The sequence below is a fragment of the Gadus morhua genome, chromosome 1 (assembly GCF_902167405.1).
Source record: "Gadus morhua chromosome 1, gadMor3.0, whole genome shotgun sequence".
Classification (NCBI taxonomy): domain Eukaryota; kingdom Metazoa; phylum Chordata; class Actinopteri; order Gadiformes; family Gadidae; genus Gadus; species Gadus morhua.
The window spans coordinates 22,526,170-22,554,148 of record NC_044048.1 but is presented as its reverse complement, the minus strand read 5'-3'; the positions used below and the strand labels follow the sequence as shown (position 1 = coordinate 22,554,148).

At 46.6% G+C, this 27,979-nt stretch overlaps 1 protein-coding gene across 1 annotated transcript; it reads left to right on the top strand.

Annotated features, from left to right (window-relative positions):
- The first annotated feature begins 22 nt into the window (after positions 1–22).
- Positions 23–27,517, top strand: slc6a8 (solute carrier family 6 member 8). Its single transcript, XM_030366363.1, has 13 exons — positions 23–839; positions 7,018–7,149; positions 8,342–8,609; positions 10,450–10,582; positions 12,221–12,355; positions 12,873–12,976; positions 15,462–15,586; positions 20,968–21,080; positions 21,377–21,514; positions 21,890–21,992; positions 22,512–22,612; positions 22,878–23,048; positions 23,910–27,517. Exons 1-13 carry the CDS (start codon positions 476–478, stop codon positions 24,048–24,050), a joined length of 2,028 nt encoding a protein of 675 aa, XP_030222223.1. The 5' UTR covers positions 23–475; the 3' UTR covers positions 24,051–27,517.
- Positions 27,518–27,979: the final 462 nt, after the last annotated feature.

Below are 27,979 nucleotides of genomic sequence, written 5' to 3'. Positions count from 1 at the left end.
AGCCTTTTAAAGCCTCGCGCGGCGCGCTGCGCCTCAGTGAAGGACGGACCGCAACCCGAGCACACCCCCCTCTCAGAGCCCAGTATCAGGCCTTCTGTCTAAACAGAACCGGAACACTAACCGCGCTGAATGTGACTTCGCGCACAAGCAGGCAGCTCGCGACCCGGTCCGGTCAAACCGTTCGACCGACGGCTCCTCTTGACTGACGCGCTCCACATGCGATTCTTCAGACTGTCCTTCAAGTGTTTCGTGGACTGCTTCTGACGTCCTTCTGACGTCCCGCTTCCGTCGCACACTTCAACCGCGCGCTCGTTTGCTAAATATCTGAAACCTTGTTTAAAAAAAAAACCGTCGACGACCTTCCGCTGCTCAGCCGCGCGCCGAGGAGCCGCGCGCCGAGGGACGGAGCGGGGGCCAAGAGCCGAGTGCAGAGACCGGGTCGTGGAGGAGCCGAGAGAACCGCGGCTCAGACACCATGCAGGGCTCCGGAGAGAGAGAGAGCGGCCCCGGGCTGCAGGAGGAGAAGAGGGGGCATCTCATCCCTAACGGACACCGCGCCTCCGCGGGGGGGCTGAACGGCAGCCTGCCGCCCGCCGCGGACGACAAGGAGAAGGGGGGCTACCCGCCGGAGCTGGGGGGCTACCCGGAGCTGGGGGGCTACCCGGACTCGGTGGGCTACCCGGACCCGGGGGTTTACCCGCCAGAGCGGGTGGTGCCCGCTTACCAGGAGCGCGAGACGTGGACGCGGCAGATGGACTTCATCATGTCGTGCGTGGGCTTCGCTGTGGGCCTGGGCAACGTGTGGCGCTTCCCGTACCTGTGCTACAAGAACGGCGGAGGTGAGGGGGGATGGGGGGGACGTCACTCCGCCAGGGTGGGGGGGAGACAGTTGGCCCCCCGTGATTAGTACACACATATATGTACACACATGCATATATATAGTACACACATATTTATAGAACACACATGTATAATACGCACACACAAACACACATATATATATATAGAACACAAATATATATATACAAATGTATATATATAATTATTATTCATGATAGGTGTATTCATATTTTCCTAATAAAAGTAAAGCATTAATCCTAATTTGTTTTCTTTATAGAAGCAGTATTCATGTATTCATATTATGGGTATTTGCATACGTGCACAATGTCCTGTCATGGTCAGCACCGCATTTTACGAAAAAAAAACAATCAATGATAACGGATCAATATGTTTCTGAATAGATTCCTTAACACGCGCCCACTCTCATCATCGTCCTGCGTCACTATGACAACGGCCTCGCTGCCTCATCTCTGCGCAGAGAGACGCAGAGAGCTAGCGGCAGTGAAGTGACGAATCAGAGGTTATCACTGATGCCACCGCAAGGTCCTCACAGGCCGTCCTACTGCGGGGGCCGCAAGGTCCTCGGACCCCCCAAAGTAGACTAGACTAGGACTAGAGACTAGTCCACTAGTCGGTCCCCTTACTAAGGCAGTCGTCCTCCTCCTCCTTCTCCTCCTACGGGGACTGGAGGCGGAGGACTGGGGGAGGAGTACTGGGGGGTCCCTCTCCTGAACCCAGGAGGGTAGGAGAGGAAATAGATGCCGTTAAACAGGAGAGAATAAGACCAACGGGATGTCCTGCTAGACATGAGGGCTGTGCCGCTTGTGTAGCCTCTAACACGGTAATACATGACTATACATGAGGGCGTGAATAGCCTCTGACACATTGCAGCTCCTTAAGGCTACTATGTAGTATGTGGACATTACAGCAGTACACATCCTGGTATTCAGAGGGCTGTGTTACTGAATGTTCTGGTTAATGAAAAGTTACTGAAGCGGATGTTCATATGTTTTCTGTGGGGTCTGTCCATCCAGTTCCATGGTTACCTGACACTAACAACCCAGACACTGTGTGTGTGTGTGTGTGTGTGTGTGTGTGTGTGTGTGTGTGTGTGTGTGTGTGTGTGTGTGTGTGTGTGTGTGTGTGTGTGTGTGTGACGGTTGGCAGGGGCGCCAAGAATGAATTGGAAGGCATCATGAGCGGGTTACCACGGTAACGGTACCTGGTACCCACAGAGACCGACTACTAAAGGGCACTCTGTTCCCAGCATGCCTTGGGGTTTAATCTAGCAGGTACTACATCAGGGTGTCACACCTGGCCCCACGCCAGCTGACCTCCACCAATCTCTGCGGCTGTAGGCTGGGAGGAGAGTAAGCGGGTGTGTGTGTTTGTGTGTGTGTGTGTGTGTGTGTGTGTGTGTGTGTGTGTGTGTGTGTGTGTGTGTGTGTGTGTGTGTGTGTGTGTGTGTCACATGGTCTACCCTGACTCAAGATTTCTCAGATCAGGAGGACAACCAGCTAGCAGTAATCTTTCACATGTGTGTTACAGGCAGCACTCTTAATTCAACCAACTCATACTCTTAACTCACTGTTATTCCCAACGTATTCCCAACTGTTATTCACCCCTTACTAACGCACTCTAATTGTGTGTGTGTGTGTGTGTGTGTGTGTGTGTGTGTGTGTCTAATTCACTCACTCCTAACTTACTCTTACTCCTGGCTTATTCACTCTTAACTCACTCCTTACTAACTCACCCTCACTCCTGACTCACTCTCTCTCCTTACTTACTCTCACTCCTTAGCCACTCACTCCCAACCAGGGATTCTAAATTTAAGGCCTTAAAAAAAAAAGAAGTCTTTCTTGCTAGCTGCATACATAAACGATTATCTGCGTGCTTGCTAGCTAGTCTGCGACAATGGGTAGGTGCAAATTCAAGGACAGTTGTCTGGAAGACGTCCGTTTCCGAAGTTGGCTCGCGTCTGTTGCCAACCCCCACCGTCGCGTGTTTTAGGTCTTAAATTTCATTCAAGGCGGTATTAATAAGGTCTTAAAAAGTCTTAAATCTGACTTGCTGAAACCTGCAGATACCCTGGACTGAGGCTGTGTTTAGTGAACAGTGGCTTAGGCCCCGTTCACACGAAGCCGAAACGGGCGAAACCGTTACGGTTTCGATCTATCCGGTTTCGAAGTATCTCCGTAAAGACGAAGCCAAGCGAAACCGGGTAGATCTGTAGAAACGCTGTAGTACACATTCCAGGCCCATAAGGGGCGCCTCTTCTGGTACAGAAATCCAGAAGAAATGAAATAAGAAGAAGAGGCGAGCATGCGCATAAAGGCTGCCCTTATGCGCATGCTCGCATGTGATTTCTGAGACTCCGCGGGCTTAAGAGCCATTGGCTAGGAGGTCGAGGGGTGGGGCGATGACGTCATGGTTTGCGGTTTCAGTCGGTTTCAGGCGTACACACGAATCCAAAACGAAACCGGGTAGATTTGAAACCACCTCCGAGGGTGGTTTCAGAAGTTTGGTCAGCGGATTCGCCGGCTTCGTGTGTACGGAAGGCCGAACCGTACAAGACCTTTGCGGTTTCGCCATGAAATCGGCTTCGTGTGAACGGGGCCTTAGTCACATAGTTTAGACATGATTCATGTGATCATCCCCACAGTCTGGATATCGCCTCCATGCACCCTTTAATATATCTTCTTCTTAGAAAAATTATGATTAGGATAATTATGAATGATTACTAGAATAGCTACAGTCTATCTATTAGGAGTAGATTCCACCTTGATTAGAGTTTGGCCACTCACTTTGTGTTTGCGCAATGTGGAATCTATTCCTGGGAATTATCTAGTAATTATCTTGGTAAATGTTCGACTAATTAACTAAGGAATTATTTAAGTAATAATCGTAGTTGAGAACCACTTTGTCCCTGGCTATGTACACATGTGTATGTGATATAATGACTATAATATAATTAAGAGAGCTTTCACACGGAGCTGTAAGGTGAGCCCTCATGAGGTACTCACCTAGCCTTCAAGAAGACTCAGGGGGAGACTCAGGGGGGAGACTCAGGGAGGAGACTCAGGGGAGAGACTCAGGGGAGAGACTCAGGGGAGACTAAGGGGAGAGACTCAGGGGAGAGACTCAGGGGGGAGACTCAGGGGAGAGACTCAGGGGGAAGACTCAGGGGGGAGACTCAGGGGGAGACTCAGGGGGAGACTCAGGGGGAGACTCAGGGGGGAGACTCAGGGAGAGACTAAGGGGAGAGTCAGGGGGGAGACTCAGGGGAGAGACTCAGGGGAGAGACTCGGGGGAGAGACTCAGGGGAGAGACACAGGGGAGACTCAGGGGAGACTTAGGGAGAGACTAAGGGGAGAGACTCAGGGGAGACTCAGGGGAGACTCAGGGGGGAGACTGAGGGGAGAAACTCAGGGGAGACTCAGGGGGGAGACTCTGGGGAGACTCTGGGGGGAGACTCAGGGGGGAGACTCAGGGGAGAGACTCGGGGGAGACTCGGGGGAGACTCGGGAGAGACTCGGGGGAGACTCAGGGGGGAGACTCAGGGGAGAGACTCAGGGCAGATTTGGGGGAGACTCAGGGGAGACTCGGGGGAGACTCAGGGGGGAGACTCAGGGGAGAGACTCAAGGGGGAGACTCAAGGGAGAGACTCAGGGGAGACTCGGGGGAGACTCGGGGGAGACTCAGGGGGGAGACTCAGGGGGGAGACTCAGGGGAGATACTCAGGGGGGTGACTCAGGGGAGAGACTCGGGAGTGTGAACCACGCCCCTCCCACCCTACATTCCTCCACCAGTAACAAGTGGTGCATTTCATGCACCACTAATTACTACACCCAGGCAGTTTATTTGTACTAACTACCCCCAGACATTATATTTGTACTAAGTTACACCCAGACATTAGTACTAACTACACCTAGACCGTATATTTGTACTAACTGCACCCCGGAGAGTGTATTTGTACTCACTACACCCAGAGAGTGTATTTGTACTCACTACACCCAGAGAGTGTATTTGTACTAACTACACCCAGACAGTATATTTGTACTTACTACACCCAGAGAGTATATTTTTACTAATTACAGCCCAGAGAGTTTATTTGTACTAACTACACCCAGAGAGTGTATTTGTACTAACTACACCCAGAGAGTGTGTGTGTTGGCTAGCTGATGACATCACAGCCCCGCCCCACGCGGGCACCAGATTAAGCAGCTGGTAATCTGTTAATCTGTATCCTAACCAGCTCTCCTCCTCCTTCACACAGCGAGGAGCAACTCCCACTGTCCACCAGTAGGTGACTGTGGGTGTACTGGGCAGCTCCCAGTATAAACAGAAAACTCTGATTCTAATGGACAGCTCCCAGGGGAACCAGTAGTACATAGGGCTGCCCGATTATGGGAAAAATCATAAACACGATTATTTTGGTCAATATTGAAATCACGATTATTCAAACGATTATTTTTGAGTTTGAAAACATGTGGTTTTATTCAGAATGTCTCTCCCAAAAAAAACGACGCAACTGATTTGAAATTTCGCCTTAAAAAAATACACAAAATGGTCAAAAAGAAAATGTTCCAATCTAAAATAATATGCAGATATGTATCCATCTGTTCTGCCCTTTCTATAAAACATTAAAAAAACAAAACATTTTGTGATCGTTTGACGCCAAAATAATGTAGAATAATCGCCCATCCCTAGTAGTACACCGTGTTTGTACTGGGCAGCAGTATAACCAGTTGGAGTTCTTGTGTTTGGCAGCTCCAAACATAATAGAGAATGGTTCTGCTGAGCTATAGGTCTGCTGGTTGATTAACTACTTTATCTCCAGGTGGGAGACGATAAAGTTTTGTCTCCACTTTAGGCCTTCAAATAAAGTCAAAAGTCCAAATGAAAATCATTTACTAACAATAGCACAAGCTTCTTGTTTGCTCCGACCATAGTACCAATCAATTATCAATCCGACATGAGGGGGCGGAGTCAGCAGCCACACCTGTCTAGGTACACAAGTAGCCTCAGAGAGCCCTCCTCCCCACACACCTGTCCAGGTACACAGACCACTAGAGAGCCCTGCTCCTAACACACACCTGTCCAGGTACACAGACCACTAGAGACCTCAGAGAGCCCTGCTCCTCACACACCTGTCCAGGTACACAGACCCCTAGAGACCTCAGAGAGCCCTCCTCCTCACACACCTGTCCAGGTACACAGACCACTAGAGACCTCAGAGAGCCCTCCTTCTATCACACACCTGTCCAGGTACAAAGGTAGCCTCAGAGCCCTCCACAAACACTCTGCGTCGGCGTTTGGCTGCTGAGAGCTTCTGACCGGAGGAACATGAGGAGATATCGTAGCAAATCGGGAGCTTCTGCGTGTTGTGGTGGACGCTGCAAACCAATGATGATGTCATTAGGGCCCACGGAGACAACGTGAGGAGACTCCCAATCCTTTGGCGGCAGGCAGGTGTCAGTCACTGATCTGTGAGGCCTCCCCTCGACGTGGCCCTCCATCTGATTGGTCAATCCTCAGCCCTGTGACTTATCGCCACTAATCCAGCTGAGGTAGTTAGATCTCTCTCTGTGTCTCGTGGCTCTAGAGCTGTCCTGCGACGCTACAAGCTTTTCTCAATGAATACTGTCTCCTCTCCTCTCTTGGATTGATGTACATTAAGAAAGCAAAAGGAGATGATATAAAATACTGTAAAGTATATCAAGTATTGTATAAAGTTGATCAAGTATTGTGTATGCAAAGTATATCAAGTATTGGGTACATAAAATACATCAAGTATTTTCTTCATTGGTCAAATGTTACAGCTCTGCTGTAACTGCTGTGTTGTTTCTCAGGGGACCAGAGGCTGTCCATTGTCTCAGTGTGTCTCAGTAGGCCTGTGTCTGTAGGCCTGTGTCTGTGTCTCAGTAGGCCTGTGTCTGTAGGCCTGTGTCTGAGTAGGCCTGTGTCTGAGTCTCAGTAGGCCTGTGTCTCAGTGTGTCTCCGTAGGCCTGTGTCAGTAGGCCTGTGTCTCAGTAGGCCTGTGTCTGAGTCGCAGTAGGCCTGTGTCTCAGTAGGCCTGTGTCTGAGTCTCAATAGGCCTGTGTCTCAGTGTGTCTCCGTAGGCCTGTGTCTGTGTCTCAGTAGGCCAGTGTCTCAATCTGCCTGTTTGCGTTCCAGGGGTGTTCCTGATACCATACCTGCTGATCGTGTTGGTGGGGGGGATTCCAATCTTCTTCCTGGAGATCGCATTGGGACAGTTCATGAAGGCAGGCAGCATCAACGTGTGGAACATCGCCCCCCTCTTCAAAGGTACACACACACACACACACACACAAACTCACACACACTTTCGCCCTGATCAGACACACACACACACACACTGCACAGACATATGCTCGTTAAAACCAGTCTCTGTACTGTCTTACCCCTACCTGCTCCTTAATGACCTGTCTCTCTACTGTCTAACCCTACCTGCTCCTTAATGACCTGTCACTGTACTGTCTAACCCCTACCTGCTCCTTAATGACCTGTCACTGTACTGTCTAACCCCTACCTGCTCCTTAAGGACCTGTCTCTGTTCTGTCTAACCCCTACCTGCTCCTTAAGGACCTGTCTCTGTACTGTCTAACCCCTACCTGCTCCTTAATGACCTGTCTCTGTACTGTCTAACCCCTACCTGCTCCTTAATGACCTGTCTCTGTACTGTCTAACCCCTACCTGCTCCTTAATGACCTGTCTCTGTACTGTCTAACCCCTACCTGCTCCTTAAGGACCTGTCTCTGTACTGTCTAACCCCTACCTGCTCCTTAATGACCTGTCTCTGTACTGTCTAACCCCTACCTGCTCCTTAAGGACCTGTCTGTACTCTCTAACCCCTACCTGCTCCTTAAGGACCTGTCTGTACTCTCTAACCCCTATGTAAGAGCGTAGACGTGCAGTTCTGTAGGTATGCTCTTATCAGTCAGATATCAGGTTGATATCTGACTGGTGACCAGCACTACCCAGTTCAGTTATCAACACACACACACACACACACACACACACACACACACACACACACACACACACACACACACACACACACACACACACACACACACACACACACACACACACACACACACACACACACACACAGAAGCTATAGCCCTAAGGTGAAGATAGAATTGAGTTTGTACAAGCGTTGTACATAGAAGCTTTGTCGTGTTTAATGTGTGCTGCTTTGTTGGTCTCTGGTCAGAGGTCTACTCCCTGAAGCTAATCTGGTTAAATAGAGGACTGCCACCTGTTCACGGCTCATGGCTTTTGGGCAGTTGTTTGAATGAACAGAAGGCAGAGTTGAAAGTATTAAATGTCTCTCCTCTCCCCTCTCCTTTCTCCTCTCTCTACCCTCCTATCTCCCCTCCCCTCCTCTCTCTCTTCTCTCTCCCCCCTCCCTTCTTCTCCTCTCCACTCTCTCCTCCTCCCCTCCTCCCCTCCCCCCTCTCTCCTCTCTCCTCAGGTCTGGGCTATGCCTCCATGGTGATTGTATTTTTCTGTAACACCTACTACATCATGGTGCTGGCCTGGGGCTTCTACTACTTCATCAAGTCCTTTAACTCTGTCCTGCCCTGGTCCACCTGTGATAACGAGTGGAACACGCCTAGCTGCATTGAGTTCTTCCGCCACCCCAACTGTGAGAACGGCAGCCTGGCCAACGCCACCGCCGCCCCCAACCTCACCTGCCTGCAGCTGGCCGAAGGACACTCACCCATCGTAGAGTTCTGGGAGTGAGTTCCTCCGCTGAGCTGGGGCTAGCTGGGTTAGCATTAGAGCTAGGCTAGGGTGGCTAGGGTTTTTGGCTAGCTGGGTTAACATAAGGGCTAGGCTAGTGTGGCTAGGGTTTTGGCTAGCTGGGTTAACATAAGGGCTAGGCTAGTGTGGCTAGGGTTTTGGCTAGCTGGGTTAACATAAGGGCTAGGCTAGTGTGGCTAGGGTTTTGGCTAGCTGGGTTAACATAAGGGCTAGGCTAGTGTGGCTAGGGTTTTGGCTAGCTGGGTTAGCATTATAGCTTGGCTAGGGTTTTTGGAAGCTGGGTTAGCATAAGAGCTAGGCTAGTTTGGCTAGGGCTTTTGGTAGCTGGTTTAGCATTAGGGCTTGGCTAGTGTGATTAGGGTTTTGGGTAGCTGGGTTAGCAATAGACCTTGGCTAGTGTGGCTAGGGTTTAGGCTAGCTGGGTTAGCATAAGGGCTAGGCTAGTATGGCTAGGGTTTTGGGTAGCTGGCTTAGCATTGGGGCTAGGCTAGCTGGTCCAGACTAGTGGTCTTTTTCCATTGTACTATACTGGCCTGCCTTGACTCGGCCTGACTGCGCGGCCATGAACAGCGCTACCCGCCTGAAGGTTCCTCTTTAACTGATGTCGATGACACAACACTCACACTCATGTCTGATGAACTCCAGCCTCCGGAGCATGACTGTGCGCGGCGATGCGTCTCAGACGGTAGAACGGTTGAATCTCGAGAGGCCTATATTCCTACAATATGAGACAACTTGTCGCTCCTCCCAGCAAGCCGGTCGGATTGCTCTGGTGAGACTCTGGAGACGGTCCACTTCGAGATGGTCGTCCATATCAGGCGCTGCTCGATATAGCTTGGCGCGTTTAAACCGGTAATGTAAATAAGATCAGTGCTGCATTTTTTGACTGGCGCCAATGGAAAAGGGCCACAGCTGGCTAGGGCTAGCTGGGCCAGGGCTAGCTAGGCTAGGGCTTTGTTTTTGTTGTTAGAGCTAGCTAGCGCTTGCTGAGCCAGGGCTAGCTGGGCTAGCGCTTGCTGGGCTAGGGCTATCTCCTCGCTCTCCTCCTCTCTTTCCTAACCCCTCTCCTCCTCCCTCTCCCATCACCTCTCTCCTCCTTTCTCTCTCCCATCACCTATTTCTCCTCCTCTCTCTCCCCCATCACATCCCTCTCCCTCTCATCACCTCCCTCCTCCTCTCTCTCATCACCTCTCCTCACCTCTCCTATTCTGTCTATCTCTCTCATCACCTCTCCTCTCTCTCCTCTTCTTCTGTCTATCTCCCTCTCCTCTCTCTCATCACCTCTCTCCCTCTCCTCTCTCTCATCACCTCTCTCCTCCTCTCTCCCTCTCCTCACTCTCTCCTCTATCTCTCTCATCACCTCTCTGCCTCTCCTCACCTCTCCTCTCTCCCTCTCCCTCTCCTCACCTCTCTCTTCCTCTCTCCCTCTCCTCACCTCTCCTCTCTCTCTCCTCCTCTATCTCTCTCATCACCTCTCTCTTCCTCTCTCCCTCTCCTCACCTCTCCTCTCTCTCTCCTCTATCTCTCTCATCACCTCTCTCTTCCTCTCTCCCTCTCCTCACCTCTCCTCTCTCTCTCCTCCTCTATCTCTCATCACCTCTCTCCTCTCCCTCACCTCACCTCTCCTCTCTCTCCTCCTCTATCTCTCTGATCACCTCTCTCCTCCTCTATCTCTCTCCTCTCCTCCTCTCTCCCTCTCCTAACCTCTCCTCTCTCTCTCCTCCTCTCTCCCTCTCCTCACCTCTCCTCTCTCTCTCCTCCTCTCTCCCTCTCATCACCTCTATTTCTCTCTCTCTCCTCCTCTCCGCCCCTCAGGAACAAGGTCCTGGGTATCTCTGAAGGACTAGACCACCCTGGTCGGATGAACTGGGAGATGCTCCTGTGTCTGGTGGCCGTCTGGATCCTCGTCTATTTCTGTGTCTGGAAGGGAGTCAAGTCTACTGGCAAGGTACACCAACACCACCCCCACACACATACCACCTGCTTGTTGTGCTTCTTCCTGCTACTCAGGCTGAACCTGCTATTAGCAGAAGTACTTCAGTAGTACTACTACTCAAACAAAAGTGCACACACCAAAGTAACCATCTAATGTAGGAACTAGAGCTGTCAAGCGATTAAAATATTTAATCGTGATTAATCGCATTAATGTCATAGTTAACTCTAATTAATCGCGATTAATCGCAAACTCTTTTTCTATTCTAAATATCCCTTGATTTTTTTGTCCCATAATTCTTCTCATTTTAATTCTCTTATCAACATGGTGAAGTGCATCGGCTTGCCTTGTGCAAATGATTTTTTATTGATAACAACATTGGCATATACACTGATCAAAACAGGACGATACAAAAAAAGAGCCTATAGTGCAATTAAATGACTGCTTTGAACAAATGTAATTTGAACATAGCAGTCAGGCTACTGCTTCTTTGTTTTGAGCCAAAGAAAAAAAAAAAAAAAAAAAGTTTTTTTTTTTTTTTAATATAAAATAATTGCGTTAATCGCGCGATAAAAAATTTAACGCCGTTAAATTTGGTTTGCGTTAACGCCGTTAATAACGCGTTTAACTGACAGCTCTAGTAGGAACACGTAACAATCTCACACCATAGTAACACAGAACGCTCCCACAACCAAGTAACACGTAGCGCTCACATACCAAAGTAACACGTAGCGATCATGTAGCCATAGTAACACGCAACTCTCACACCAAAGTAACATGTAACAATCACACAACATAGTAACAAGTACAGTCACACACCGTAGTAACACACAACAATCACACACCTTAGTAACACGTAACGATCTCAAACAGAAGTAACACTTAACGATCACACACCAAAGTAACCTGTAACTATCATGTAACCATGGTAACACGTACCGATCGCATAACCATAGAACACGTAGTGATCACGTAACCGTAGTAACACCTAAAGATCACATAACCATATTAACACGTAGCGATGACGTTACCATAGTAACACATAACGAACTCACAGCATAGAAACACGTAACGATCACACACCATAGTAACGATCATGTAACCATAGTAACAATTAACAATCTCACCATAGTAACACGTAGCGATCACACACCAAATTAACACGGCACCATCGACAAATGTAACAACTAGCGATCATGTAACCAAAGTATGGCACCTCAGGAATTATTGCCTAAACGGCCTCCTTAACGTATTCACTGTCCTCATCTACCCCGAGATGACACTCACACACGCGCACACACACACACACACAAGCAGACAAACACTGTGATCTGCAGTCACATGGCTTTGTTGCTTTGACGACCACTAGAATTGAAGGAGGCAGCCCCGGGATGAATGGGATTGGTTGTTTGTGAAAGGGGGCGGTACCACTGCAATGGGACGTGACCGCTGGGGGGGAGAGAGAGAGAGAGAGAGCGAGAGAGAGAGACATCACCAACTACTACAGGGCCTAAGCTCTGATTGGCCGAGAGAAGTGATATCACTGATTCATGTTCTCTTTAAATGGTTAACTAACATCCCGTATTGTGTGTGTGTGTGTGTGTGTGTGTGTATGCGTGTGTGCGTGTGCGCGTGTGCGTGTGCGCGCTCCAGATCGTGTACTTCACCGCCACCTTCCCCTACGTGGTCCTGGTGATCCTGTTTATCCGCGGGGTCACGCTCCCCGGAGCGTACGACGGCATCATGTACTACATCAAGCCTGACTGGAGCAAGCTGGGAGAGGCTCAGGTCAGAGCTGCTCTGGCAGGGGTCCTGTATGGCGACCCCTCTGCTGAGCACACACACACACACACACACACACACACACACACACACACACACACACACACACACACACACACACACACATGAAGCTCATCCAACCAGTCAGATAAAGTTCATATCCATGGTGCTAAACCAAACCAATGATGTGTTAAAACATCAACAATCACTTTGTTGTGCTCTAACGCAGCATTAAGCCTAACTAACACCTAGCCAATGCCTAGCCAACACATTGCCTACATCTAGCTTCTAGCTAGCACATAGCCCACATCAGCCTCTAGCTTATGCCTAGCTACCACCTGGGCAATACCTAGCCTTAGCCAAAGTCGTGTTACTACCGCAAAGCTAATAATTAATCCTAATGAATTAATTGTTACTTGTCTAAATTGTGTATTAAATATTTGAGATCATACAGTCAATCAGACAGACAGACAGACTATGAGACTACGAGAGTATGTGGCTGACCCCTGCCCTTGGACCCTAGGTATGGATTGATGCAGGTACTCAGATATTCTTCTCCTACGCCATCGGCCTGGGAGCTCTGACCGCACTGGGCAGCTACAACCGCTTCAACAACGACTGCTACAGGTACTACTACAGTCCCACTATAGTGCTACTGCTATCCTAGCCTGGCTTTTCCAGGTCCATCTCGGCACATCTAGGCGTCTCATGTCTTGACAGGCAACCCCTTCAGCCAATCACTGACGCAACGGAGCTGTCACACTAAATTTGAAATTTGAAAATTGTACCGGCCTACGTCATCCATAGTAATCCATTCCAAACCTGCCTGGAAACAGACGATCGAATGACGTGGGAAGGTTCTTGAACATTCGCAAACTCGTTCATTGAGCGCGACAAGACAGATAACACTTATTTTACAAATTACATTTATTAGCGTTCCTAACTTTATACTTGTATTGTATTGCATTGTATTTATCTATTTCCCTACAAAGTAATAGCTAAATGTTATGGGGATAACGTGAATAATAATAATAAAAAACATTTACCAGTTAGTAAATGCCTGCTCACCTATCTACCCATCTATCTATCTATTATCTATCTATCTATCTATTACCTATAATCTATTCTCTAAATTAAATTAAGGAAATTAAATTAACCCAAGCTAGCTAGACTATGATACACATTAAACACTCAGTTTACTAGCTAAATTCTATTAAACAATTAAATGCAATACAAATATAAAGTAAAAAAAAGTGTTATCTAGCGATCCGTTATCTGTATTATATTATTTCGTCTTCGGCAACATGAGCGCGATTGAAACCTGCCTGGCAACGGAGAACCCCTTACGTAATCTGTTGTCCGTTGCCTGGCAACGGACAACTGATTACGTACCCGGTACAATTTTCGCCGCCGGTACAAATTTAGTGTGACAGAGCCACCGGAGCCATGCCTTAAACACCTCACACAACCCCGGCCCCCTTACACAATACAGGCCAGTACTTGACACCTTACACAATACATACCCGTACAGGCCACCTTACACAATACAGGCAAGTACAGGACACTTTACACAATACAGACTAGTTTAGGACACTAGAACACTAGAGCACTAGAGAGAGAGAGAGAGAGAAAGAGGAAGATAAGAAGGGGGTCAGAGCATGATGGCGAGGTCATTCCCGGTGAATATGAGGCGGAGTTGGACTCCAGCTGTGTGGGAGTGGAGTGAGGGAAAGACGATAGTAGAAACAACAGAGGTCTCGACGGGTGTCTCAAGGTTCCTCAGCGAGCATTATCAGCGGGGCATCTCCAGGATATTGGAATGGAGGACATCGGATACTCCGAGAACTCAGGAGAGCCATGTTGATCCTCACCTGCTCTGTGAGACGTGGAGTCATGTGAAGGCTGAAGGGAGGGAGGGGGGGGGGGGGGGGGGGGGGGGGGAAATGAAAATTTGGGGGAGGATTAGCAAACAAGTATCCCTCCTCTGCTGGAAGGCCTTGGTGAGAGGGGTAGGTAATGGGTGGTTGAACCTGTTGCACACTAGTTACTCAAGCCCCAGAGTCCAATCAGACTCGTCCAGGTGAGGCTGCTTCAACCAGCCTCCCTATGAGTCTTCATCTGCTGAGTCTGCCGCTCCAAACAGACGGGACTTTAAATAGAAGTGCTGATGGATCCATTGCCTAGAGAAGCGCTTAATTCACCACACCTCGTGTTAATTAGTGGTGCATTGACCCTGATGGGATGGCCTAGCAATGGCAACTGGTTTCCACTGCTCAACAGGTTACACAACAGGCTATGGTCTCCCAAAGTTTAGGGAACTTCCTGAACTTTGTTCCAGACTATTCACCCTACTGTGTGAGATTCAATCTATTAAGATTCATTCACCCAAACCATGTGTGACCCCAACCCAGCTGGCACAAACCTAGGCCAAAATAATATGGTGGAATATACCATAACACCGTGTCCGTACGGACACAGGATACTTTACTAACAACGCTGCCTAAATCCAGGGGACCGAAGCACAGCAGGGAACTATACGAGATATTAGCCTTGTAACATCAAGAACCATCTACAATGATACTGAATCTACGAGCACCACTGTAGCAATGTTGAGGTTGACTCTGTTTTCCACCTCTGACAATGTTCAGTTAGATTCAGTGTAACGCCTCGATGTCCAGTTCGATTGAGTCTAACCATGTTCAGTTAGATTCAGTCTAACACCTCGATGTCCAGTTCGATTGAGTCTAACCATGTTCAGTTAGATTCAGTGTAACACCTCGATGTCCAGTTCGATTGAGTCTAACCATGTTCAGTTAGATTCAGTGTAACACCTCGATGTCCAGTTCGATTGAGTCTAACCATGTTCAGTTAGATTCACCACTACAGCAGCACACATCAGACCACGTTATGATGAAACCAATGAAGCAGACAGGGCAGAGCTGAGAACGCCTCTTATTCCAGTAAATACTCCGCCTGACGCTAGAAGTCCTTGAAGCAATAGTCAAAATGCACACATTGCATTAGAACAATTAACTCCTGTTCCCCAAATGGCCTCCACTCCTCTCCTTATCTCCCCTCCTCTCTCTCCTCTCCCCTCCTCTCCCCTCTGTAGAGACGCCTTCATGCTGGCCCTGATCAACAGTGGCACCAGCTTCTTCGCCGGTTTTGTGGTTTTCTCCATCCTCGGCTTCATGGCTGCGGAGCAGGGGGTCCACATCTCCCAGGTGGCCGAGTCAGGTACACACACGCACGCGGTCATATTTATATTAAAGAGACAATATATACATATATATATGTGTATATATATATATATATATTCTGATATTTCTTGGATACAACATTTGTCTGTGTGCGTGTGTGTGTCTATGATGGTGTGTGAGCTTGTGTGTGTGTGTGTGTCTGTCTGTGTGGGTATGTGGTTATTTCTGTGTATGTGTGTGCGTCTGTCTGTGTGTCTGTGTGGGTATGTGTGTGTGTGTGTGGTGTGTGTGTGTGTGTGTGTGTGTGTGTGTGTGTGTGTGTGTGTGTGTGTGTGTGTGTGTGTTTGTGTGTGTGTGTGTGTGTTGTAGCCTGGTAAGATCTCTGAGTTCATGTTGTGTTTTTTGTTTTTTGTGTTCTCACCCATCACACTCTCTGTGTGTCTCTCTCTCCCCCTGTCTCACTCTCTCTTGTATGTGTGCTGGATGTTAGTCAACAGACAAGTAAACAGGCGGATAAGTTAACAGACAGACAGACATTAAGTAAGCGGCCTGCCCACACAAGCCTCAGATACAGTATATATAGTTTATACAGTATGTACTTATATGCTTATATTTATATGTTGTAACATATGGATATATTTACAGATATAGGGGAGGGGGTTCTGTATTTATTTGATATATACTGTTGTATACTTGTGTTTGATGTGGTTGGTTCAGAGGTTTGGCTCCTGCTGTTGGATGTGGTTGGTTCAGAGGTTTGGCTCCTGGTGTTTGATGGGTTCAGAGGTTGAATTATAAAGATTTGTTGTCAAGAGAAGGTCAATTCTTGTTCTTCTGGTGGCTTTGAGTGTGATGTTCCTTGTGTGTGCACTCTTTGTGATTATGTGTATAGGTGTGTGTGTGTGTGTGTGTGTGTGTGTGTGTGTGTTTGTGTGTGTGTGTGTGTGTGTGTGTGTGTGTGTGTGTTTGAATGTAGCGTCTGCTATACAACATGGAAACTGTCCCTATGGCGAGTCTGCATGCTGAACTCTACTCATGTAAGTAGAGTCACTCTGAACTCTATTCATGTGTCCCTGTGAACTCTATTCATGTGAGTAGTGTCACTCTGAACTCTATTCATGTGAGTAGTGTCACTCTGAACTCTATTCATGTGTCACTCTGAACTCTATTCATGTGTCACTCTGAACTCTATTCATGTGTCACTCTGAACTCTATTCATGTGAGTAGTGTCACTCTGAACTCTATTCATGTGATTAGTGTCATTCTGAACTCTATTCATGTGTCACTCTGAACTCTATTCATGTGTCACTCTGAACTCTATTCATGTGTCACTCTGAACTCTATTCCTGTGTCACTCTGAACTCTTCATGTGTCACTCTGAACTCTATTCATGTGAGTAGTGTCACTCTGAACTCTATTCATGTGAGTAGTGTCACTCTGAACTCTATTCATGTGAGTAGTGTCACTCTGAGCTCTACTCATGTGTCACTCTGAACTCTATTCATGTGTCACTCTGAACTCTATTCATGTGTCACTCTGAACTCTATTCATGTGTCACTCTGAACTCTATTCATGTGAGTAGTGTCACTCTGAACTCTATTCATGTGAGTAGTGTCACTCTGAACTCTATTCATGTGTCACTCTGAACTCTATTCATGTGTCACTCTGAGCTCTATTCATGTGTCACTCTGAACTCTATTCATGTGTCACTCTGAACTCTATTCATGTGTCACTCTGAGCTCTATTCATGTGTCACTCTGAACTCTATTCATGTGTCACTCTGAACTCTATTCATGTGTCATTGCATGGTTTTAAAAGGCATCACTGGATGTGTTTCCGCTGAAACATATCTTCCGCGACCGAATTCTTGGTTGCGGTCAGAAGGGTAGTTCAGGCTGAATGGAGCCTTTGGGAGATCAAATGCATTGAGGATCAAAGGCGGCCCCTTCATGGTGCTTGCTCAGGGGATAGGTTAGAGTTGAAGTCCTGGGCCTTGTGGGTGTCTGCGCCTCCACAAGGAGTCATTCCTATGCTGGAAGCTCTTTATTTCTTATTTATATTGGAATCATTCAATTTTTAATACATTGACTCGATGTGATGAGCGTGTTGATTTAAAGCTTTGCATAGTATCAATAGAGGGGGTACAAAAAACCTGTCTCGCTCTCACACTGTCTCACTCTTTATGCACTCTCACCCCATATCCTTTGTCTCACTCTTTCACCTCTTCTCTCTCTCTTTCACTCAACCTAATGTCTCTCTCTCATAAGAATTATTACTATCCCACTAGTAGTGTGTGTGAGTGTGTGTGTGTGTGTGTGTGCGTGTATATCAGTGTGTATCTGTGTGTCTTTGTATGTGTGTTTGTGTGCATGTCTGCGTGTGTGTTCAAAGCTGTACTCTGGCATGGATGTTATTAAGTTTCAATAATTAAATTAATGAATTCTTCAATCAAAACAAGAAACTTAGCCAGTATAGCGTATGGTACTGAAAACTATCAATCTTAGTAACATTGGTTTCAACCAATCACGTTGCTGGAGGCGGGGCCAATAGGGCAGGGCCCTGGAGGCGGGGCTCTAGAGGCGGGGCCCTAGAGGGGGGGCTCTGGAGGCGGGGCCCTGGGGTTGGGGCCCTGGGAGCACGTTATGGTGAACACAAAGTCGGGCAGCAGTAGTGAACCCTGAGTGTGTAAGGGTCTCAGATCAGCGCTGTAGAATACACTTAGTAAAGGAAGGCTAAGGGTTTCAGATCCGCAGGCGTAGACTGACCACCGCAGGAAAACCCTTACGGACACTTACTTACAGACTATCAGCGTGATGAAACGGGGAAGCCAGGCGTAACTCCGCCCCCTTTTCCGTTGGGGGTTTCCACGGTAACTATCCGACGCAGCGGTCACGGGTCAGGCCCCGGAGGTTCACCAATGTGGTTCAGAGAGGGTCTTGTGCTAACAGCTAGCGGTTTGGCGCTCAACGTTCCTTTTGTGCGCACTCTTTGTGTTTCTGTGTGTATGGGTGTGTGTGTGTGTGTGTGCGTGTGTGTGATTGTGTGTGATTGTGTGTGTTAAGTGTTCTTTGGAGGATTACCTGACCAGAGCCTCTTGAGATGAGTCTCATCTCGCTCTGTCCCGTCGTCCTTCAACGGCAGGTAAATACACACCTGTACACACCTGCACACACACACACCTGCACACACATACACACACCTGCATACACACATATACACCTGTACACACCTGGAACAAACACACCTATAGTACACACACCTGTAACACACACACACACGTGTAATACACATCTTGTAAGACACGCACACATACACCCACACACACACCTGTAACATATACACACACACACGCACACACACACACACACACATACACCTGTAACACATACCTGTAGCGCACTCACACCAACCAAACACCTGTAACACACACACAGACACACACCAACCTGACACACACCAACCAAACACCTGTAGCACACACACCGGTAACACATACATGACACATCTGTAACACACACATGTAACACTCACCTCTAACACACACTAGTAACACACAACTTTAACAACAGTAACACACACATGTAACACGCACCGCTTACAACCACCTGTAACACACCTTGGAACACACTAGAGGACACTTTGCTTGGAACCCACAAGTGTAACACACACTAGCACACCCCTAGTAATGTGGCCTATAACACCCATATGCAAAGGTACCATACCTGTACACACATCCATAGGGCTAGGATAACCACACACACACACACTTATACACCCGTAACACCAGCACACACCGTCAATTTAACACACCTTGACAAACCTTTTGCGCACACTTGCATTGCCCTACGAAGGCAGAAGACTCCAACTTGTGTTGTGTATATATATATATACATATATAATATGTATATTTATATATGTATATATGCATACGTTTTATTGTCCCCTATATAGACTCCCTCTACCTAGATCATTGGAAATGTGTCAGTTTGTCTTCTGATTAGGTTGTAATGTACACAATCATCCTGAGCTCAAACCCTTATTTTGAAGGGGGCTTTTCCTCTGTAAGCTCTAGAGTATAATGATGGCTCATGCCAGGACAACTTCATTTGGATTTCACTTTGTTGATCAAAATATTATTATCATACTTATATCTAGATAAAGGGTTAGTAATGGTAAATAATGAATGGATCATTATTTATACTGGGTCTATGGTAAGACTGGGTCAGTAGCTAGACTGGTTCAGTAGTTAGACTGGGTCATAATTTAGACTGGGTCTACAGCAAGACTGGGTCAGTAGTTAGACTGGGTATTTATTTAGACTGGATCTATAGCAAGACTCGGTCAGTAGCTAGATTGGGTAAGTAGTTGGACTGGGGTCAGTAGTTAGACCGGGGCGGTAGTTAGACTGGGCCGGTAGTTAGACTGGGTTGTTAGTTGAACTGGGTCATTATTTAGACAGTCTTTAGTTTACTTGGGTCAGTAGTTAGACTGGGTCTATAGTTAGACTGAGTCAGTATTTAGAATGGATCAATAGTTAGGCTGGGTCAGAAATGAGATTGGGTCAGTAGTTAGACTGGGTCAGTATTTAATCGGAGTCAGTAGTTACACTGGATCAGTAGTTAGATTGGATCAGTAATTAGACTGGGTCTGTATTAAGACTGGGTCAGTAGTAAGACTGGGTCAGTAGTAAGACTGGGTCATTATTTAGACTGGGTCAGGAGTTAGAGTGGGTCAGGAGTTAGACTGGATCTATAGTAAGACTCTGTCAGTAGTTAGACTTGGTCATTATTTAGACTGGGTCAGTAGTTAGACTGGGGAAGTAGTTTAGACTGGGTCAGTAGTAAGCCTAGGGCAATAGTTAGACTAGGTAATTATTTAAACTTGGTCAGTAGTTAGCCTTGGTCAGTAGTTAGACTAGGTCATTATTTAGACTGAGTCAGTAGTTAGACTGGGTCAGTAGTTAGACTAGGTCATTATTTAGACTGGGTCAGTAGTTAAACTAGGTCAGTAGTTAGACTAGGTCACTATTTAGACTGGGTCAGTAGTTAGACTGGGTCAGTAGTTAGACTAGGTCATTATTTAGACTGGGTCAGTAGTTAAACTGGGTCAGTAGTTAGACTGGGTCATTACTTAGTCTAGGTCATTAGTTAGAAACACAAGGCTAATAGCCCAGTTAGCTTGTGATACTCGATTAACACTCAGCTAACAGAAGTGTCTTCTTCTGTAAGTCTGTAATACACACCATAAATATGCAGTAAATACATTATATGCACATGTAACACAAATCTTGTTACACGTGTACACATTGGTAGAACACACAACCACACACACTTCTAGAGACAACCCTGATGAATAGTGTGATTATTCTGTCCTACCCCTGTTGCTGTGACAGTCTAACGTGTCTCTGTGTGTCTGCAGGGCCTGGTCTGGCCTTCATAGCATACCCCAAGGCCGTGAGTTTGATGCCAGTGGCGCCGGTCTGGGCAGCGCTGTTCTTCTTCATGCTGCTGCTACTGGGACTGGACAGCCAGGTACACACACACACACACACATAGTCAGGTACACAGACACACACACACACACACAGCCAAGTACACACACGCACACACACACACACACACAAACACACACACACACACACACACACACAGGTACAGACAGCCACATACACACACAGTCAGGTCCACACACACACATACAAAGGTACACACTGCCACACACACACACACGCACACACACACAGCTAGGTACACACAAAGAAACACACACAGCCGCACCAACAGACAGATTTGTCTCCATCCTGAAAGTCCCTCTCTCTCCTCTCTAGTTCGTGGGGGTGGAGGGCTTTGTCACCGGGATGCTGGACTTGTATCCAGGGCGATCCTACCATCGCTATAAGAGAGAAATCGCCGTGGCAATCTGCTGCTTCCTCTGCTTCATCATCGACCTTTCAATGATAACCCAGGTCAGACTATACCCTGGATACAAAGCGTTCAGCCAATTATATCCTATTATTATCCAATTATAATCTGATGCAATCTGGTTATAAAGTTATAATCTGATTATAAAAATGGATGACCATTTATATAAAACTTTGATTGTTATCTAAATGAAATGATGATGATTGACTCATCACATCATTTAGCTTACAATCAAAGTTTTACTGCTTGATTGGATATAATATGGTTTCATAGATAGTATATAATCTCATTGAAACAAGACTGTAAGCAAAACTGTTCTGAAAAGTGAGACAGCTTTTAACAATCAACTGTGTGTCCCCTACCTCTCTGCCTGGCCCCTACCTGTCTGTCTGTCTCATCTTTACCTTTCTGTGTCCCAGGGAGGGATGTATGTGTTCCAGTTGTTTGACTACTACTCAGCCAGCGGCATGACCCTACTGTGGCAGGCCTTCTGGGAGTGTATCGTAGTGTCCTGGGTGTATGGTAGGTTACACACACACACACACACACACACACACACACACACACATGCTTACGCCCTAACCCTAAGACCTAGTGCTAACACCTAGTGCTAAGAACTGTGGCTAACACCAAGTGCTTAGACCTAGGGCTAAGACCTAGTTCTAAGACCTAGGGCTAAGACTTAGTAGCAAGACCTAGTGCTAACACCTAGTTCCAAGACCTAGTGCTAACACCTAGTTCCAAGACCTACTGCTAACACCTAGTTCCAAGACCTGAGGCTAACACCTAGTGCTTAGACCTAGTTCTAAGACCTAGGGCTAAGACTTAGGAGCAAGACCTAGTGCTAACACCTAGTTCTAAGACCTAGTGCTAACACCTTGTGCTAAGATCTAGTGCTAATACCTAATGCTTAGACCTAGTGCTTAGACCTAGTGCTTAGACCTACGTGGTGTGGAGAGGCTTGGAGGCGTACCTTCCGGCACCTGACCGATACAGTTCTGGATCATTCGGACCATATGCTAATGCTATGCTAATGTTCAGGGGCGGACCGCTTCATGGACGACGTGGCTCGTATGATTGGCTACCGGCCCTTCCCCTGGATGAAGTGGTGCTGGAGCTTCATCACACCCTGCGTATGCATGGTCAGTGTCTCTCTACTGCTCTCTCTCTCTCTACCGTTATCTCTCTCTCATAGTCGCTGACTACCTTTCTGTGTAATGATTATTATAATTAGTAATAATATAATAATTATAATATTATTATGATCAATCCTATTATTATTTCCTATGAATATGTCCAGAATATCTTCCTATACTGTTCCACCTGGTGAACTACAGAGATGACTATAGTAATATCATTATGAATATTGTTATGTTATATTGTTCTATGTTATTCTATGTTCTCCAGGGTATCTTCCTGTTCCACCTGGTGAACTACAAGCCCCTGACCTACAACAACGTGTACGTGTACCCCTGGTGGGGCGAGGTGATCGGCTGGTGTCTGGCCCTCTCCTCCATGCTCTGCATCCCTGTCAGCGTGCTCTACAAGCTGTTCAGAGCCAAGGGCTCCTTCAAACAGGTACCACGACTACTGCTATTACTGTAGGGCTACACACTACTACTGTACTTCTACACACTCTAAAAGATGTTCAGAAACAAGGGCACCCTCAAACCAGTACTTCTGTAGTACTACTACACACTACTGTAGTAATACTCTACAAGCTGTTCAGAGCCTGTTTAGCTGTATGTAGGGTGGAGTTGACGTGTGTTTTAGCTGTATGTAGGGCGGTGTTGACGGGTGCTATAGCTGTATGTAGGGCGGTGTTGACAGGTGTTTTAGCTGTATGTAGGGCGGTGTTGACAGGTGTTTTAGCTGTATGTAGGGCGGCGTTGACGTGTGTTTTAGCTGTATGTAGGGCGGTGTTGACGTGTGTTTTAGCTGTATGTAGGGCGGTGTTGACGGGTGTTTTAGCTGTATGTAGGGCGGTGTTGACGGGTGTTTTAGCTGTATGTAGGGCGGTGTTGACGGGTGTTTTAGCTGTATGTATGGCGGTGTTGACAGGTGTTTTAGCTGTATGTAGGGCGGTGTTGACGTGTGTTTTAGCTGTATGTAGGGCGGTGTTGACAGGTGTTTTAGCTGTATGTAGGGCGGTGTTGACGTGTGTTTTAGCTGTATGTAGGGCGGTGTTGACAGGTGTTTTAGCTGTATGTAGGGCGGTGTTGACGGGTGCTTTAGCTGTATGAGGGGCGGTGTTGACGTGTGTTTTAGCTGTATGTAGGGCGGTGTTGACGGGTGTTTTAGCTGTATGTAGGGCGGTGTTGACGTGTGTTTTAGCTGTATGTAGGGCGGTGTTGACGGGTGCTTTAGCTGTATGAGGGGCGGTGTTGACGTGTGTTTTAGCTGTATGTAGGGCGGTGTTGACGTGTGTTTGTCCCCCAGCGTTGGGCCCACCTGACTACGCCGGTGTGGGGGCCCCACCACATGGAGTACATGGCCCCTGACGCCCACAGCCGGGCCCCGGCCCTGCCCCCCTGCAACGCAGACCACAACAAGGTGATCATCTTCGAGAGTGTCATGTAGGCCACGCCCACCACCAACAGCCCCCCGCCGGGCACTCAGCCCCCCCCCCCCACCTTCAACAAAACCCTGAAGAAACAGGGTGGAGGCTCATGGTGGAGGAGGGACGCGGGGCCCAGGGTGGAGGAGGGACGCTGGGCCCAGGGTGGGGGGGGGGGCCGGACGCCATCTTGGTCTCTTCAGTGTTTTTAAGTCTCCATGTCTTCCTCGTTACTATTGGCTGTTTGGGAATCACATAGCCAATGAGGTCCTTTTAGGACAGAGTCATAGACACGCCCCCCCCACCCTCCCCAAGAGCTCATCACAAATACAGTGCCATGCACAAAAGGTACTGAGGCACTCTAGGACATCTACCGTACCCAAACTATAACCCGATATTACACCTGGTCTGACCTCTGACCAGATCCCAAATTATGTCTACTACCTCTAACCATAACAAACCCTAGTCTGACCTCCACCTGACCTCCAACCTGACTCCTAGTGCCCTCTGTAAACCTCTTCCCTCTAATGACCTCTAACCCTTGACCCGACCTCCAAGGTCAGAGTGCCATACGGAGTGTTTAAACCCCCTAGGGGCCCGGCTGCCATTTCATCATCAACCTCTGGAGAGAGGGGGAGAGGGGGAGAGGGGGACAGAGAGAGATGGAGTGTGAGAGAGGGAGAGTGAGATCGAAGAAATTACAGTACTAGCCAATCCATGCCTTATGTTGTTGTCTTAACTCTAGCGCCCTGTCAGTCACATGACCGGTCAGTCACATGACTAGCCAAACCCTCGGCCCTCTGTCTACGGCCAAATCAAGCCTCGCTTCCAGGGGGCGTGTCTACAACTCTGTCACCTAGCAACCACTAGATACCATCAGTGATAACCCTGTACGTCAGATAGATTAAATAACAACCAGTATTTGCACATTGTTGTAAAATACTACTGTTGGCACTTTTAAAAAAAAAAAAATGTTTGAAATAACAGCTTATGTTTTACATCAGAGATTAGATCAGAGATTTATTTTGTGAAGGCTTTTATTTTGCTGATACATTATATACTGTATATTCTGTGTAATATATTTGATGCAGTATTTGTGATAAAGATGTTTTCAGATCACGTTGAGCTAACAGCAGGAGTAGGGCTGCTGGCGATGCGTTTACTTAGCGATGCGTTTAACCAGCGTTTAGCTAGCGATCTGTTAAGCTAGCACTAAGCTAGCGATCAGTTTAGCTAAGGTTTCGCTAGCGATCTGTTTAGCTAGCATTTCGCTAGCGATCCGTTTAGCGATGCTAAACGGTAGCGAAACCCAAAGCAGCTCATTTTTAAATATGACAAATGCAAAGCTCTAGGCTGCATCATGTAAAATAAAGCTTTTCTAATTTAAGATAACAATGTATAGCAGTATAGTATAGAATATAATAGTATAGTTAAGTATTTTAGTCGGCAGCTAGCCAACATAGATGCCAGAAGGCAGCCTCAATAATTGATCCATTTTATTATTGATTAATATTGTTTCTATCATGCAAAAATAGTTTATCGTTCATTAACCTAGTTGCACGATATCTCCTTCTGACAACCAACAGTTCAGGAGGATTTAAGATTAGCTCGAATCATACCGCTGACCTGATCAAGAACATTGTTTGCATCTTTGCACTGCCATGGGTTCCCTGTTAGCATGTTGCCACTTGTTAGCATGGCAGCACCTGTTAGCATGTTAGCCATGCAGGGATGGCGAGGAAAGGGAATATTTTGTATTTTTTTTAGGGTGATAAATGATCAAAGTGCTCAAAGGGAAAGTTTTTACGTTTACATTGTCAGCGTTTTTATTTTTCCTAGTAGTTGATTTCCCCAGCAGCACAACTACCTTCCCCCCCCCCCCCCCCCCCCCATCACCCCCATCCCCTACGGTATCTGTAATGATAACATCTAGAAGTAACAACACTTACATGTAGTAGTCAAAACATGTAGTACTTATTACATGTAGTATTGTTGACATGAACTACTAATGTAGTATTCATAACATGTAGTACTAATTACATGTAGTATTAATAACATCGAGTACTTAAAACATGTAGTACTAATTACATATAGTACTTAATAACATGTAGTACTAATTACATGTTGTACCATTAGATACATGTAGTACTAAATTACATGTACTACATTACATGTAGTACTCTTAATAACATGTAGTAAGAATTATTTAGTACTAATGTAGTACTAGTTCAATGTCTGCTCATCATTCTTCACACAATCACAAAGACTTGAAAGGAAGCAGATCTGTATAATAGTGAGGGTTGCCGAAATGGTCGCTGTGTGAGATGAACTCATGCCGCAGACCGGATTGATATAGACCTAGTTAGCCTGCAGGTGTACTGCTAACTACCTAGTACTACTTCTTATGACTACATGAACTGATCTGCCAAAACTTGATATGTACTATGAACTGGAAGGGAGTTCTTTACAAATAAACCAGCATACTGTAAACGGTACAGTACTGTAAACGTGACTCTACTGTCTGCTGTACACAGGGTACAGTACTGTAAACGTGATTACTGTACACAGGGTACAGTACTGTAAACGTGACACTCTACTGTATGCTGTAGACGGGGTAGAGTAGATCCACATGTAGAATAGAGGTCTGCCAACGGCTTGAATGTATTTCATCACCTTTGTTTTTAGTGGAAATGGAGGGAAAATGTGTAAACAAATGCTGTAAAGTCCTGTTTATCAGATCTCTTTAATGGCTATGCAACACTAGCGCCTTGTCTGGTTTGGTGAGTGGGCGGGGAAAGAAACGGTTGTCCTTTCCCTGATTGGTCGCGGACTGGCCTGATCTACATCAGAGGAAGACTGAAATAAAGTGTTCAACGAGTACAACTATAGAGCCACTTGTACTTCACAATAATCATTTATATATAGAATAGGTGTATGTATATATCTAGATCCTATATACTCTATAGATGTATATTGTATAAATTGATTATGGTATATAGGATCTATTATATATTATACAGATATAGGATTAATTATGCCATAATAGGTACGAGTATAAATATATAAATAAAGCTAACTTGTTAGCATCAGCTCATTAATCTGCACGCTGTACCAAACCAGGCCTCAAGTTGTCTAAACAAACAAAGTTAGCCTTGCACTGTCTCCCTTCCAAACTGTGTTTATGTGTTTTCCTGACTGCAGATCATCAGTTAGCCAAGTTGATATTTAACATCTCACTCCATGCGAGAAGATTACTGGCTAGGCTAGGCTAGCAGCAAGCTAATGGTTGGTTTGAATGAACCAGTGTTAGCAGGAAGCTAAAGGGCTAACTGGTGGTTTGATTTAATTGATTTAATGGAGTGTTGGTCCCCCTGTAATGACGAGATGTAATGTCAGGGTTTCATGCTAACCATGCTAGCCATGCTAGCCCACTGTGATCCCTGGCCAGTCCACTGACTAAACTACGGCAATAAAACTCACTTGATGACTACACATGCATCCGTCTCTCCTTATCAAACCATACATCAATACTCTCTCCTTATCAGGCTGTACATAATCAATTATTTCTCCTTATCCAGCTGTAGTTTATATTCAAGCTTTCTACACGGAGAAGGCAGATTTACACTCGAGTTTACATTTACACTAGTTTTAATCCTGGAAACAAACCAATTATCTCACAAATTATTCATGAACATAAAACATTTGGTTCAGAGCAAAAAACAACGTAAGGAAACAAACAAAAGTAGGGAACTCATCCCATAATGTTTGCAGCCCTTTCCTACGACTTCCAAGGCGCGCTTCTTTTTTAACCTTTGTCATTATTAGTGTTTATACAAGTTTTTTTAATATATTTTGAGTGTGTGTACAATGTTTTATATACTGTATCTAGTGTTGACGTCGACATAGTGCTTCGTTCCCAACTGCTCTCACCGCTCGTGCGTCCAACAATGGC